General features: G+C 39.3%; 1 protein-coding gene across 4 annotated transcripts in view; it reads left to right on the top strand.

Moving 5' to 3' along the window:
- The window catches only part of PRKCB (protein kinase C beta), a 641,836-nt gene that overhangs the window by 412,478 nt on the left and 213,022 nt on the right, over positions 1–16,336 (top strand). For 2 of the 4 annotated variants that reach the window (XM_078152651.1, XM_078152650.1), the window contains exon 9: positions 6,397–6,435. The exons of the other annotated variants lie outside the window; for them this stretch is intronic. In XM_078152651.1, the coding sequence (XP_078008777.1) occupies positions 6,397–6,435 (39 nt within the window). The remainder of the gene's footprint in view (positions 1–6,396; positions 6,436–16,336) is intronic. 4 annotated transcript variants of the gene reach the window in all.

Genomic DNA, 16,336 nt, shown 5'->3' with positions numbered 1-16,336 from the left:
CTTTATGGAGGATTTATCGTGGGACCTCCATCTCTAGAAGCCTCAGTTTTTTGGTCTGTGAAAATGAAGAGGTTGGGCTAGATGACTTCAGAGGTACCTTCCAGTTCTCCTATCACAATCATGTGGTTTGGAAAAAAGCCATTAGACACAAATTCCCCAGGCTAAGGCATGGAAGGATTGCCACCTATAGCAGCAGAAAGGGTAAGCTCACCAGTGAAATTACAAGTACTTTGCCCTCTTAAAAATGCTGCTAGTAATGGAAATAGCTGAAATTTTGGGTGTTGTTTTATGACTGTGCTGTGCTTCACATCCATTATGTCTTACATTTCTCAAAATAACCCTGTGATTTAGATAGTGAAGGTATAATTATCCTCATTTGACGGAGGAAGAAACTGAGGCTCAAGGTCATATGGCTAGTATTGTAGGGCAGAGGGAAGACTCAGACTTTGGCTTCCTGACTCCAAACCCTGTCCATTGAACTTTGGTGCTGAATCCTGTAGTTCTAAGAACTAGGGCATGATATGTAGGCACCATTCTCATGTCAGCCATTAACCAACATTATGGGAACTTCCTCCACTGAGGCAAAGCTTAGCCTGTCTAAAACCTAATTGTCTTAGTATGGATCAGAGGTAGCATTTGAACCCATGTCTTTTTGACTCTAAGACCAACATTCTTTCCCTCCAAAATGCTGCCTCATCAGCAGTGGTATATAGAAGGGAAAAAAGCTTCAGGCCTGAGAATATTCCTCTCCATAAGAACTTGTATTATTCAGTGATAGAAAGTGAGTTTCCTGTCATTGAAGGTCTTCAAGAGGAGGCTGAGCAGGGATGTTATAAAGAAATTTTCCTGGAAAAGGAAGCAGTTTAGATGATATTTGGAGTCCCTTACATCTTTGAAAGCTAATATGTTTCTAGGCAATTGTGTATTAAATATTTGTGCTGTCCTAACTTTGGAAATGAGGATGGGGAGAGAGAGACAGAAACAGAGAGACAGAGGGAGAGGGACAGAGACAGACAGAGAGAGAAGCAGAGACAGAGATGGAGACAGACAGGGACATGAGAGGGAGAGAGAGACATGGGAGGGAAAGAGAAAGAGAGAGAGGAGAGGAGGACACAGAGACACAGAGAGAAAGAGAAGAGAGAGACAAAAAGGGAGAGAAAGAGGAGAGAGACTGGGGAGGGGGTGAGATTGGAGGAAGGGAGCCAGAAAATATTTGTGTGTGTATATACTCTTCCATCCTGATGTTTTTGTCTCCTGACTCATGCCTTAGCACATGTATTGTTTTGTGCTAGACTTGCCTTGACATGTACACAGTATGCAGAAAGGAACCTCAAAGGAGATTTTCAGGAATTACAGACTCATCACTCTCAGATCAAAGGGTCATGGGCCAGACATTCTCAGCAGTCTGTTGTCTCCACATAGTAGAGTTCAAAGGGCAAATCTTCATTATCTGTTCTGGTCTTCTTATAAGCTCCCTTTCTGAGGAAAATATCTTATTTCCTTCTTTGTCTCTCCAGCCCCTCGTAAACTATTTGGCACATAATAGGTGCTGAATAAAATGCTTGTTGAATAAAACTGAATGAAACTTGACCCACCAAAGGGCTCTATGGCTGCTTTCTTAGCCTGCAATCCAGTCAAATTATTCCTCTTCCATTTCAAAATCCTATGGCCTCTCTTTATAATATCTTCCACCTGGTATATCAATATCTCTTCTTGATGCCCTGCGTATGTGTGTTATCTACATGTCAATACATGTGTATGGATGTAGTTGCATGGGTCTGTGTTTGTGTGCAAGCAGAACCATACCTAAGAATTTTGGTGCCTTGGGCAAGTACTACAAAAAATATCTGGGGAAGGTAGCTTAAAGGATACCATTCGCTAAGTAGGGGAGAGGGCAATCCCAGAACACAGGTGCTGCTAAGGGAAGGAGAAGAGTCAGCCAGTGACGTTCTGGTTTAACTAATTGTCCTTGCTAACTAGGTGCTATTATATTATTTTAGTGCTGTTTTATATTCCGTTGTTTCTAAGCTCCTGGAGGCCTGGCAATTATCTCTAAATCTGGAATCCTAGGAAAATTCAGAGGCAAAATTCTATTTACAATTCTACACGTGTGCTTGATAATTGGGCCCATAATTGTACCTGGGTGATGAGGGTTAGGGATGATGATGAAGATGGTGGTGTCAGTATCATAGAATCTTAGGGTATATAGAGATCTTAAAATACAAAAACACAGTGTTAGAGCTTCAGAGAACCTTAAAAATACAGACTGTCAAAGCAGGAAGGAAGATTTTTTCCAAATGAGAAAAATTAATCCTCGAGAGAGAACGTACTTGCTTCATATCACTTAGTTTGTTAATTATATACTCAAGACTAGAACTCATATTTCTTAACCTCCATGTTAGTGCTTTTTGAATTAGAATTTTTTCAATAATATTTTATTTTCCCCAATTACATATAAAAAACAATTTTTAATAAAATTATGAGTTCCAAATTCTCTTCCTCCTTTTCCCCTCCCCTGCATGGTAAGCAATTTGATATGTTATACACGTGCAATCATGCAAAACACATTTACATATTAGTCATGTTGTGGAAGAAAACACTGACCAAGAAAAGAAAACACCACAAAAAAAGTGAAAAATAATATGCTTTGATCTGCATTGAATTAGAACTTATTCTTAAGCCTTGAGTTGTTTCACCTGTTATAGACTGAAAATCTGCTATCTTGGTTGACCAGTTAGTCCATCCTTGTTTGTTTTTTTTTTAAAAAAAACTAGCCTAAAAAGCTCTTTTCCACCTCTACCTCACCCTCCCCACCCCCATCCCCAGGCTCAGTCTTTATCAACCTGACCTCCCCTGCCGGAGGTGGCTAGATCAAAAGATAATAGCTGTGAGTCTGTGCCTCACATCCACCTGGGATTCAGCAAATAGTCTGAGACACATGTCAGCATCCTCTCTGTCCTTTCTCAGTATTAATCCTCACTCATCATGGGAGAGGAGCTGTTTACAAGGTGCTTAGTTTCAAAAGGCCAGAAATTTGGGTGACTCTGAGTCAACACCAACAATTGTGACTTCGACAGTGGAAGAATATTAAATATGTTTTGCTCCTGATGCGATAGCTTTCTAAATGCTGGAGGTATTTCTCAGTCTGCGGAGAGCACACTCTTGATTGTAGGCAGAGGAAATTAAGTCTCTGTGTCAAAGGGTTTAAATAGTTTGTTTACCATGCTCAGCTCCACTATCTCTGATTTTTAGCTGTCTCCTATCTCTTGGTTCTGGACAGCTAGGAGATGCTGTGGAATAGAGTACAGGGCCTGGAGTCAGGAAGATTTATCTTTCTGGTTCAAATCTGGCCTCAGACACTAGCTGTGTGACCCTGGGCAGTTCACTTAACCCTGTTTGCCTCAGTTTCCTCATCTGTAAAGTGAGCTAGAGAAGGAAATGACAAACCACTCCAGTATCTTTGCCAAAAAACCAAAGCAAAACAAAACAAAATGAAGTCATGAAGAGTCAGACGTGACTGAAACAACTGAACAACAACAACATTAGCGGCTCTGGGTTCATAGGTGTCTTAGATCTGTTCCCTTTCTCTCTTTGACATAGCCGGTTCATGTACAGTACTTTGGAATTCCCCTTAGTGAATTTATAGACTCAGGATGTCAGAGCTGGAAGGGATTGAGGAACATAGATTAGAATTAGAAGGATCTTTAGAATATAAGATCAATCAATAAAGACAGAACAAGGATGAAGAATAGTATGAAGGCCAGTTTAGGTAGACTGCAGGGCACATGTAGGGGAGTGATATGCAATAAGGCTGAAAAGGTGTGGGGTTGGGCCAGGTTGTGAATGGCTTTAAATGCCACGTGCAGATGTTTGTAATTGGCTATAGGGATAGTAGAGAAGCACTGACTTTCATTTAATAATGGAGTAATAAAGTCTGTCCTGAGCTTTGGGAAGATTGCTTTAGAAGCTTTGTGGTGGGGACAGCCAGGTGGCACAGTAGATAGAGCACCGACCCTGGATTCAGGAGGACCTAAATTCAAATTTGACCTCAGACACATAACATTTACCAGCTGTGTGACCCTGGGCAAGTCGCTTAACCCCATTGCCTAGCCAAAAAAAAAAAGAAGCAGCTTTGTGGTGGATGGCTTGTAGTGAGGAGACAATTGAGGCAGAGGAACCAAGGAGAAAGCTACTGCAATAGGTCTATAAGGGCCTAAAAGAAAATGGTGGCTGTGTAAATAGAGAGAAGGGGACCAATGCTAGAGGTGTTATGGAGAGAGAAACAAGATTTGGCAACCTCTTGGCTATGTAAGTTTAAGTGAGAGTGAGATGTAAGAATGGCACCAAGTTTGCAAATCTGCGTAACTGAAGAGGTGATAGTGCCGTTGATGGAAATAGGAGAGTTTAAAAGAGTGGAGAGAATTTTTATTTTTTTAGATGGAGGTGTTCAGAGGGAAGATAATGAAATCAGATTGGGGTATGTGGAGTTTGAGATAACCTATAGGACGTCTGGTTTAAAATGTGTTGGTTAGATGTATGGATCTGTGAGTCGTCTGTATAGGGATGGTAATTAAATGCATACAAGCTGATGAGGTCACCAAGGAAAAAGGCAGCAGGACAAGCCTAATTCATGCTGACATTAAACAGAAAAGGATACTGAGGAGAATGTTAAAGCATTAAAATTATAGGACTATAAGACCTATAGGAATGTAAGAGGTGATCAGTGTGATTTTGTGGATAGATCGCTGGACTGGAAGTTGAGAGACCTGGGTTCTAGTCTTTTTTTCTTTTTTGGTCTTGGGTAAATAATTTCTCTTCTGAGCCTCAGTTTTCACGTCTTTAAAATGGGGTTGGGAGAGTTGGACTAGATGATCTTTAAGGTCCTTCTAGCTCTGAAGTTCTGTGTTTTAAGGTTACTGTCAACCCAGATGTCCTGTGACTGTGATTGCCCATTTCTCTGGTTTCCAGCATAAGTAAATCTTTTCCAAAGTCTTACAGTATATTTTATTAGACTTTCATTTTGGAGCCCTCGAATTTAGCTGAAGTCATGAGTAAAGTGACTTGAGCAGGCCAGTAGACATCTGTCTGCACCACATGTCCCACAGATAGTTCAGCATAATTTGTTTTAGTCTTTGTTAAGAAATGATAGATCTTTATATCTCCTTACTCAAATGCTTTCCAGACCCCTAGATAAGCACTGAACAGGCAGACAAAACTGCTGGGAGCCTGGAGGATCTTGGGCATGGACCTGGTCATGGTGAAGTTTAGGGTCCAGCCATGTTTATTAAGTTCAACACTTTTTTCTGATTCTGTGATTCAGTAGGGGCACCCCTTATAAATGACACTCATACTTAGTGTTTACAAATGACTGAGTCAGTTATGGATTTATAGAAAATTGATTCTGCTTTGTGAAACAAGTCAGTATGGGCTGTCAACCCACTGCACATTCTCTTTGTATGAAAAGAGCAATGAGCCTATCTCAGCCCAGTAGATGAATCATACAAGTGCAATTGTAGGCAATCGCACTCAATAAAGAGGTTTTATATATATGTGTATGTGTGTGTGTGTGTGTGTGTGTTTATGTGTGTGTATACATATATACATATAGATGTATATGTATATTATATATGTCTTAAGAACTTTGGAATATATTTATAAAATTGATGGGTTCTAGGTACAGCTGTGTAATCTCTGTGAACTTGGGTCAGTCACTTCCCTTAATCAGAGCTTCAGTCTCTTTATCTGTAGGATGAAGGGATTAGACTAGATAATAATGAAGATACCTTCCAAATTTAACATTTTGTGATTTTTAAAAAATTCACATTTTTCAAGTACTTAACATTTACAAAGAGCTTTCCTTATAACCCTCTCACTATTCCTTTTTTCCCAGTTAATTTATTTTTATACCCCCTACCCCACTCCCTATCCTTAAAAAAAGGAAAAGAAAAAAAGCTCCTTATAATAAATAGGCATAATCAGGAAGAACAAATTTTCTTCTTTGCCCATGTCCGATGCACTTTTTTTCTTCCATTATCCCTTTTTTATGGGTGAGAAAATTAAGGCTAAGAAGGTAGACAACTTTCTCATGATTGTACTACTAATAAATGTCATAACTAGCACTTGTCCTGTGCCCGTTGTACTCCCCCGTACTGGCTGAGAATCTGAACATAAGTTAGGTTTTCTCTAAACTCTGATTAAGTTGGTCTAAATATATCTTATTTCCCCAGATGGACAGTTTGGGTTGGTTTGGGAGGTAGAGAGTTCCCTCTTTGGCAACTATCATGAAAGTAGTGACTTTTTTTTGATTTTTAAATTTCTAAATAGTATTTTATTTTTTCCACTTACATGTAAAGACAATTTCTAACATTTTTTCTTTTTCTTTTCCTTTTTGTCTAGGCAATATGGTTAAGTGACTTGCCCAGGATCACACAGTTAGTAAGTGTTATGTGTCTGAGGTCACATTTGAGCTCAGGTCTTTCTGAATCCAGGGCTGGTGCTCTATTCACTGCGCAATGTAGCTGCCCCAATTTCTAACATTCTTTCAAACATTTTTTTTGAGTTTTAAATTTTCTCCTTTTTCCCCAACACCTCCTAAGAGGATAAGCAGTTAGGTATAGGTTATAGATGTGCAATCATTTAAAACATATTCATATTTCCATATTGGTCATGTTGTGAAAGAAGAAACAGAACAAAAGAAAATGTCCAACATGTCTTGTGAAAATAGTATGCTTCCTCTATCAGTTCTTTCTCTGAATGTGGATAGCAGAAAATAATGACTTTATGAGGAACATTTAGGCTAAAATGCCATTCAGTGATACCATATGAGGATTTTCATTGGTTTTTTTTGTTGTTGTTATGGTTATTGCTTTTGGTTTATTTGTTTTGACTATATCCCTGAATTTATGCCCTCTGTCAATACAGATCAGCAACTGTTTGTCACTTTCTTGTTTGAGAGAGTGCCTAAGGCACTGTGAGGGGATTTGCCCAGGATCCCCCAGCTAATATGTGTCAGAACTGGGACTTGAAGTCAGGTCTTAAGATCATAAGGTCATAGATTTAGACGTGAAAGGGACCTAAGGTCGCCTTGTCCAGCCCTCTCCTTCTACACATGAGGGACTGAGGCCCACCAAAGCTAAGTGACTCACCCAAGGTCACATGGGCAGGCTGGCTTTCTATCTGCTACTCTGGACTGCTTCTCCACATAGGAGTAAATGAATTTGAAATGCCACTCTAATCTTCTGAAAAAGAAAGTGAACGCTGCTTACATCATGAGAAAGTGAGCTTCTCTTCACTGGCAGAGATAAAAAACACCGGAAGAAAAAGATATGGATTCAAATTCTATCCTTGACATTTACCTCCATGATCTTACCCTTCCTAAGGCTCAGTTTCCTTATCTCTAAAATGGGAGGGTTCTGAAGTCCCTTTGAGCTCCAGAGCTATGAGCTGATGATCCTTTAAAAAGATGCTGGATGACCACTTGTGTCTTTCATGCATCATGGAAAATGTTGGACTCGTTCTCCAAGGCCCTTTTTGACTTCCTGGATTCTGAGGTTCTGAGAGAAAAAAATGACATTTGCTCTTCATCTCAGAAGCATTTCTAATGAATTCTGATCCTTTTCTGCTGTTTCTTTCCAATTAATTTTACTTTCTAGAAAGTTAATGTTCTCAAAATTAAACAGTATTTAAATTAAAATATGTTAGTAAAATACTTTACATGTCTCCTGGAGTAGCTAAGAATTTACTGATATAAAGAAAAGAGCAGAAATACAAACTGCCTCCTTGCAAAGCTTAAAATTTACTTCATTTTTCTTCTGTGCAGAATCATAGACTATTTAATTTGTACGGGGACCCTAGAATCTAGAATGTCAGAACTAGAAGGGACTTCATAATCTACGACACAAAATGTCCAAAGTGGAAGAGGCCATCTGTAGGCCAACCTTGTTTTTCCATTTGGGGAAACTGAGACCCACAGGGAGAAATTATTTGTCTAACCCCCGGCAAATTAGTGGAAGAACCAGCGTTAGAACCAGATCTTTGCACATCCACATCCTTTTTAGTAATTTCTGTCTGGAAGTACGTTCCAATCAGATAAGAATTCATTATCCAATTACACGAGGCTTTCTGTAGGGACATTTTGTGGTCTCATGCATGATCTGAACTTCCTGTTGAATTCTGAGTTGTAATAGACCATCTTTACTGTGCAAAGATTACACTCCTGAGACTCCCCACCTGCCTTAGCTCCCTCCCACTGGCATCTATGGAAGGTAAGCACTTACTGCTTTCATGGTAGTGGATCTGCTCTGGCAATCAGAGTCACCAGTTCCCCTGATAGCACTAAGCTACGAAGGAAAGGGGCTGTCTGTATGTTTTCTTCAACTTCTTGGGGATTAAGGATTTGATTTTCTGTTTTAAGTGACTCCAGCATCACCTTTGCAATTCTTTCTAGGTCTTAAATAGGATTTTCTTTGCAAGCTGCTGATTGATGATCTACCAAGAGGATAAAAAGATTGGGAAGTGTTGTTTTGTCTCACAAACCCTCTCAGAAATTAGGCATCATGCCATCTCAGACATGGAATAGACTTCAGCAGCCATCTATTTCAGCCTGTAGCTGACTGAAAATTCCCTCAATTAAATGAAAATCAATTAAGTGCCTACTATGTGAAAGCCAATGTTTCAGATGCAAGGTATCCAAAGACAAAAAGTGGGAAACAGTCTCTGCCCTCAAAGAGCTTCAATTCTATTGGAGGTTACTTTATGTAAATGACAGATACTGGATACTTTGAGGTAGGAGAAAACACCAATAACTACAGGGATCAGAAATGTTTCCCCCTGAGCTGGGCCTTGAAGAAAATGAAGGACTTCTAAAGGAGTGGAGGGGAAGAGGAATGAGATGGGAAACACAACAACAATGAAAAAGTAAGAGACGGAATTCTCAGTTTAGGAGAAAGCTGGTAGTCCATTTTTTGCTAGAATTTAGTGAGCGTGAAGGGGAATAATGTGAATTAAATCTGGAAGGCTAGAATCAAATGGTATAGAGTTCTATATGCCAAGCTGAGAAGTTTGTATTTTATCCTAGAGGCTATAGGGAACCCCTAGAGTTTCTTGAGCAAAAGAGCAACATGATCAGATGTGCTTTAGGGAGATTATTTTTGCAACCGTGTAGAGAATGAATAGCTCTGACGGCTTCTTACATAGCACTGTCCTCCCTTATATCGTACTGAAATCTCCCTCAGTGTACCTTCTACCTGTTGCTCCCAGTTCTCCCGTGTGAAGCCACACAGAATATGTCTTTTGCATTTAAAAGAGTCAGCTAAGCAGCACGGTGGATAGAGTACCAGACTTGGCATCATGAAGACTTGAGTTCAAATCCTACCTCAGATACTTCCCACCTGTGTGAATGAGCTCTTAATTTAACTTCTGTCAGCTTCAGTTTCATCATCTGAAAAATGGAGATTTAATACTAATTAATAATAATCAAAATAAATGGGGTACCTACTTCACAGGGTTATCGTGAAGGATGGGTGAGATAATCCTTTACAAACCTTAAATACTACATGAACACTAGCTATTACTGTCATTGCTGTTGTTATTCAATCAATTCCTTATAGGAAGTGATTTCAACACCTCTGCTCACCCAGATCTTTCTTACATAAGAAGCTCCATTTTTTTCATTTTCCTTCCTACAACATGGCACCTAGAACTTTAAGCACCACCAGGGTAGGCTTTTTTTTTACTTTGTGTTACTCTGCCATGCCCAGATAGTGCCTTGTCTGTGGAAACATCCAGTCATTGTGGTTATCCATGGGAAACAGACACACGGGATCTTCTTTCCTGGGTCAGACCCAGAGACTACCCAGTCCAGGGTTCTTTTGCCATCAGTAGCACTGGAGCCATGTTGTGGAAAGACCTGGTTATTCTTGCTGATCTCAGAGCTTTTCTATTTTTTTTCTACATCCACATTTAGCACATTCAGTCATGTCCAACTCTTCATGTTGCCATTTGGGGAAGATATAGTAGACAGTTAATAAATGCTGATTTACCCTAAGGAGCCACTTGTGACTCAGTTAACTAAAACATCCATTTGGCATTGTTAATAGGTTTCATGACTACCCCCTTTTGTTATGAGTGTCCTATGTCTTCTTCCTGCCCAAAGCACCCAGCACTTCCACCTACCCTGCCTACATTGCCCAATTTCTTCTACCAAATCATCCTTCTATAATGTTCTAAACATTTACCTCCTTGTTTCCTAAACCCATAAAAACTCATCTGGGCTACCTTCCTTCCTGTGAGGCCCTATGTGACTGCTGGCTAATGTAATGAATTGATTCATACTAGTGGGTGCTGATAGGTTAATGTGTTACTCCTTACAGGTAATATGCTTTCATTTCAGCAGGGGCCTCCTGGAGACAGAGTGCTTTAACCCAACAGTTTGACGTTAATGATAGGGTTCTTCACTTAACGAAGAGAAAGAGCTAGAAAAAATCCAGATTATCTTTTTAGTATTCGAAGGTCTCTTTTGTTTAAGATGGTTTAGAATGAATAGTGACTGGTTTTTCCCCAGAGAAAAAGATGAAGAGAAAAGGATGGAAATTGCATGTAGGTAAATTTCAGCTCAAAATGAAAAGAATGTCCTGACAATTAGTGCTGTCCAACAATGGATTGCCTTGATAAATAAAACATTTCTTCTTGTCATTGTCCTCCTCATCATTGTAAGCATCCAAGTATTTAAGGGAAGCTAGGTGGCACAGTGGATATAGAGCCAGGCCTGAGGTCAGGAAGAACTGAGTTCAAATCTAGCCTCCAACACTTACTAGCTGTGTGACCCTGGGCAAGTCATTTCACCCTGTTTGCCTCAGTTTCCTCATCTGTAAAATGAGCAGGAGAAGGAAATGGCAAACCACTCCTGTGTCTTTGTCACAAAAACCCCAAATGGAGTCAGGAAGAGTCACGCGTGACTGAAACTACTCAACAATAATAACAACAAAGTATTTAAGATGGTGACTACTTATTGGGAATAACATAAAAGGGATTCCTGCTCTGGCAGGGGTTAGAAAACCTTTGAGGTTCTATTGTTCTTTATTCTCTGAATTTCAGTAAAATGATAGATCATTGGAAAAGATATTCAAAATGATGTAATGCAGCCATGCTCAAGTAACAGGTCTTTTATTTGACCTAAACTTTTGTTCTAGATATCAATTTGTCCTAAATTTGCTTCTCAATACATTCCAGTATTACTGAATTTGATGAACAAGTCCAAGTTCACCCTACCCGTGACTGTAGACTTCGACCTTGTCCTCTCTCACTTTATTGGTCAGTCATCGTTGTTGCTAAGGTGGAAGCCTGATTATAGCTGGTAAATGAAGTAGCCCAACATCAAATGTGCCATTCATGGGACCTATGAGGGAGTTCCTCTGACTTGTCTCAGATCCAAGGAAAGATCATCAGATCCTAGACCCAGCTGAAAAGGAACTTAGAAGTCATCTAGTCCAATCCTCAGTTTTATATGTAAAGAAACAGAATTCCAGAGAAGCTAAATGGCAAAGAACTGTGGTAGAAACCTAGCTCTACTCATGTTCGCTTCAGCACTCTTTCCCCTGTATCTCATTGCCTCTCAAAGGGTTCTTCCGACAGAAAGTGGCTCTGAAAGCCATGTTATTCCTGCTGATTTCAGTTCTGTTTCAGCTTTCCTAAGGAGCCACTTATGAATCTGTTACTCAAACATCTGTTTGGGATTCATTTGTGACTGTGCCTCCTTCCAGTTATAATGAATGTCTTGAGTTCACTACCTGCCCAAGGCATCCATTACCTTCCTACTGTGCTCCAAAGAGACAAGTCTGACACATGCTTAGGGTCAGCTGATTTCTGGGGGAAGGGTTGTGGTTCATGGAAACAGTGCAAGCTAGTGCTGGCCATAGAATCATCATCATAGAAACAAGAAACTAGTTCAACTCCCTTTTATGTTATAGAACTGGAAACCAAGACTCACAGAGGTTAAGTAATTTGCCCAAGATCCTAAGCTAGTTAATTACAGCAGCTAGGTTTGAACCCAGATTCTCTGATTCTCAGTGCTCTTTCTATTATATCATTTCTATTATATCAATTTCCTGTCTCAGTTAACAGCTGAGGGCATGGTGCCAAAGCAGATAATGTTCAGAATGAAGGTTTGATAGGATCTGTTTATGCTTAGGCAGTGACTTCCCATATATAATTACACATTCAATATCTCAGAAAAAATATTGTTGCATGGACATTTTCTCACCAGAGCTCTATTTCATGCTGTTTGAAATAGCAGAGCACCACAGACTGACTTAGGAAATGCTGGTGCTATGGAACGCGAGCATAATGTGATTTGAAGTGAGACACCAGGGCTCTAGTCCTAGCTTTGCCATTAGCTGACTGTGTTACCTTGGAGGGTCACTTCCCTTTTGCTGGGCCTTGGTTTTCTCATTTGTAAAATGAATTGATTTGGACTAAATGATGGCTAAGGTCCCTTATAGCTCTGATGTTCTGTGGTGGAGTTGCCCTTGTCTCAAAACCCCTCCTCCACCAACCAACAATGGTCCCTAACTTGTCCTTGTCGTAGAAACACTTCTTTGATTAAGACATTATGTTTCTCAAAAGGCACTATTCAATGCAAACATGGTATACAGGAGACATAATATATTATACCAATTTTAATGCTCATATTTGATGCATATAGCACTTAAAGTATTCAAAGTGCTTTATATATATATATATATATATATATATATATCCATTTATATATACATGATTCCTTCTTGATTCTCATAAAAGTTCTATGAGGTAAATAGTAGTGGTATAATTATCCTATTTTACAGATAAGAAAGGTAAGGCTCAGAGAGGTTAAATGTTTAGAGTTGTTGTTATCGTTCAGTCATTTCAGTCACGTCCAACTCTATATGACCCCATTTTGGGGCTTTTGTTTTAGCAGAGATACTGGAGTAGTTTGCCATTTCCTTCTCCAATTAATTTTTTTTTTACAGATGAGGAAACTGAGGCAAACAGGGTTAAGTGACTCGCCCAGAGTCACACAGCTAGTAAGTGTCTGAGGCCAGATTTGAACTCAGGCCTTCCTGAACCCAGGCCTGGCACTCTACCACTGTACCACTTAGTTGCCCTTAATATCTAATACCCACTAGCATATTTCAGCATGTTAGGTTAGCTACTAGTGGTTGTCATCCAAAGGAAAGATGGATGGGATAGGCTGTTATAGAAGGGAAAGGGGGTGGAAGAAGGAAAAGGAATCAGCTTTTATATCACACCTACTATGTGCTAGGCTTTTTGCTAAGCATCTTAAACTAAGAGCACAAGACTAGTAGCTAAGAGTATGGGCTCTGTTTTAAGTAGGTAACTTTGAGCAAGCTGCTTAACCTTTCTGTGATATGATTCCAGACTGTTAATATCAGCACCGAAGCTGAAAAACAAGCAAACAAAAACACATTAAATCACATGCCTATTCCTCACTCAAAAACCTGCAGTCGCTCCCTATTATTTTTCCCAAGATAAAATGTTAACTTCTCACCTTAACACTTAAAACTCATCCATTGTGGCTCCAGCCCTCCTTTCCAGACTTATTTTACATTACACCCCTTCATTCACACCACATTCCCTCTCCCACCTGAAACTCATTCCCTGTTTACTGATGCTTCTTAGAATCCTTGGTTTCCTTCTGGGACATCTCCTATGTCACTGCCTATAAGAAGTCTTTCTTGATCCCTGTAGTAGATAGGGCCCTCTTCCTCTTCAAACCATCTTGTATTTGTTTTTCTGTTTATGTGTTGAGTCCTCCAGAAAAATATAAGTTTCTTGAGGATTCTTTTTCCTTTTCATCTTTCCATCCATCCAGCCCCATTGAAATATGAAATATCTTGCCAATAGTAAATACTTTAAAAATTTGTTGAATTCTACAGAGTTGTTCTCCAAACCTACAACCTATAATCTTGTTTCCTGAGAGAAGCTTCTCATCAGGAATGGGATTTTCTGTATAGTGGACCCAACCCCAGCTTTTGAGCTAGAAATAGTTCTTACTGTAAATTCTGTTATTTCAGTCTGTCTTGCAAGTTGTTATCTTGAGTCGATCTCTTTTTATTTTAATTTATTTTTAAATTCTGAACTTAAATACTAAAAAAGAGAGCATTTCCATATAAACAGCAGAAAGCAAAAATAGAGTTGCATATGAAACCATGAATATCCATTTCATACTGCTTGCTAAAATATTGTATATGACAGTCAGACATAGGTGGTATCCACCTATATAATTCCTGCTACTGAGGAGGCTGAAGTTAGCAACTGTTTTGAACTCAGAGGCTATGAGCTGCAGTGGGCTAAGCCAGTCAATTGTCCTCACTAAGTATAGCATCAGTACAGTGAGACCCTGGAATAGGGAGTCTCTGAGTTGCCTAAGGAGGGCCATATGAGCCCCGATTGGAAACAGAGCAGGTCAAAGCTCCCATACCAGTAAGTAGTGAATTGGACCCATGATTAGTTTCTGCATTCCCAGCCTAGGCAAGATATATTCAGTCTTATTTAAAAAAAAAAAAAGAAGGAAAAGAAAAAGTACATAATAAATTCCAGTCGTTACTTTAAAAACTATCTTGTTTGTCTGTGCTTCCTTCTGAATTTCCCCTATTCACTTCTGTGCATTAAAAAAAAAAGTTTCAATGCTCCTCTTTTGGGGTCATCACTATTGCTCTGTCCTGTGCCTCTATCTGTGCCCCATAGCACCTCTCCATCTGCTTCTTTGTAGTAGTCACTTTCTGGTCAAAAGTCATCTTGATAAGATTTCCTAAAGCCTGATCACCCCTGGGTGAACAAATAAATTGAACTTTTAAGCATGTATCACTGAGAGGTAGATCCTGAACTTCCTTGTGAACCCACAAAGATTTTAGACACTACTCAGGCCCTGCCAGAAATAATCACAAATTAGCATTGTGATGTGTATAATTATAGTCACCTCTGAACTTGTTGCCTTTTCTCACTCAAACCATACCTAGGAAACAGTTATTTGAGGGCTCTTAGGATCTGAAAGTTAAAAGGGGCCTCAAGGGTCATCCAGGTGAACCATGCTCCCTGAAGTATACATGAGTCCCTTTTTCCAAGACTCCAACAAGAGGCCATTTGTCTTCCACTTGAAGGCACGGTCAAAAGAATGTTGGTTCTAGGGTCAGAGGACCTGCATTCAAATACCAGTTCTGCTTTTGCTACCCATTTGGCCTTGGGCAAGTCATTTTATCCCTACAGGCCTCAGTTTCCTCATAGATAAAATGAGGAATTTGTACATGTCCTTTCTTCCCTTCAATTTTAAATCAATGATCCTACCTTTAAGATGGATAACTTCTTATGTATTGAGGAAGCCCATTCCAATTTTGGATAATTCTTATTCTTAGGAAAGTCTTTCTTGTATTGTGCCAAAATCTGCCTCTATATAGTCTTCAACTGTTGATTTTAGTCTTATAGAAGCAAAATAAAGCTATCCCTTCAATATTATGGCTTTTAAAATATGAACATATTCTCCCTATGTTTCTATCTATAAAGCCTAAATTCAAAATAGTGGGGTCTAGTGGCCAAAATCTTGAACTTGGAGTCAGAAAAAACTTGGGTTTGAATCCTGCCTCTGATACTGTTTGACTGTGGGCAAGAGTTCTCTGAACTTCAGTTTCCTTATCTATTAAATGGATATAAACAAGCCTGTAGGAGGTTCCTTACCACATTGTTGGGAAGCTCAAATGAGATAATGTAGGTAAAACATTTTGCAAGTTTTAACGTGCTGTCATAATATCAGTAATTGTTGTTGGTGGGGTTTGGCAACTTTATAATACCCTTGACTTATTGAGGAATTCTGTCTGCTGATGTAAGAGGACCACTTTCAGTCATTTTTCAGTTTTATGATGTGGTGTTTTGGTGATGCATTAAACTGTGTGATATATTTTGTCTCAGGTTTTCTGTTATTTCAATGTTTCACCTGTTCCAAAAATTCCATGATTTCATTGGCATGGGTATTTTGTCTTTTGGCACAGATATATCATGCCCTTTCTACATCTTAGTAAATGTGTCTCTGTGAGTTTGTTTGGCTATAGATACATATATATACACACACACACAGAGACATATATATATATATATATATATGTGTGTGTGTGTGTGTGTGTGTGTGTGTGTGTGTGTGTGTGTGTGTGTGTGTGTGTGTATGTATTTATACATATATATGCACAGCAGAATGCAAAAATAGAGTTGCATATGAAACCACAAATCTCCATTTCGTACTGTTTACTGAAGGAAAAGTAGTATATGATAGCCAGCCATTGTGGTGGTATAC

This window comes from Phascolarctos cinereus, unplaced genomic scaffold (assembly GCF_003287225.1).
Source record: "Phascolarctos cinereus isolate Bilbo 61053 unplaced genomic scaffold, phaCin_HiC Scaffold_4;HRSCAF=312, whole genome shotgun sequence".
Taxonomy (NCBI): domain Eukaryota; kingdom Metazoa; phylum Chordata; class Mammalia; order Diprotodontia; family Phascolarctidae; genus Phascolarctos; species Phascolarctos cinereus.
The sequence above is the reverse complement of the archived record's forward strand: the minus strand, read 5'-3'. Positions and strand labels throughout refer to the sequence as shown.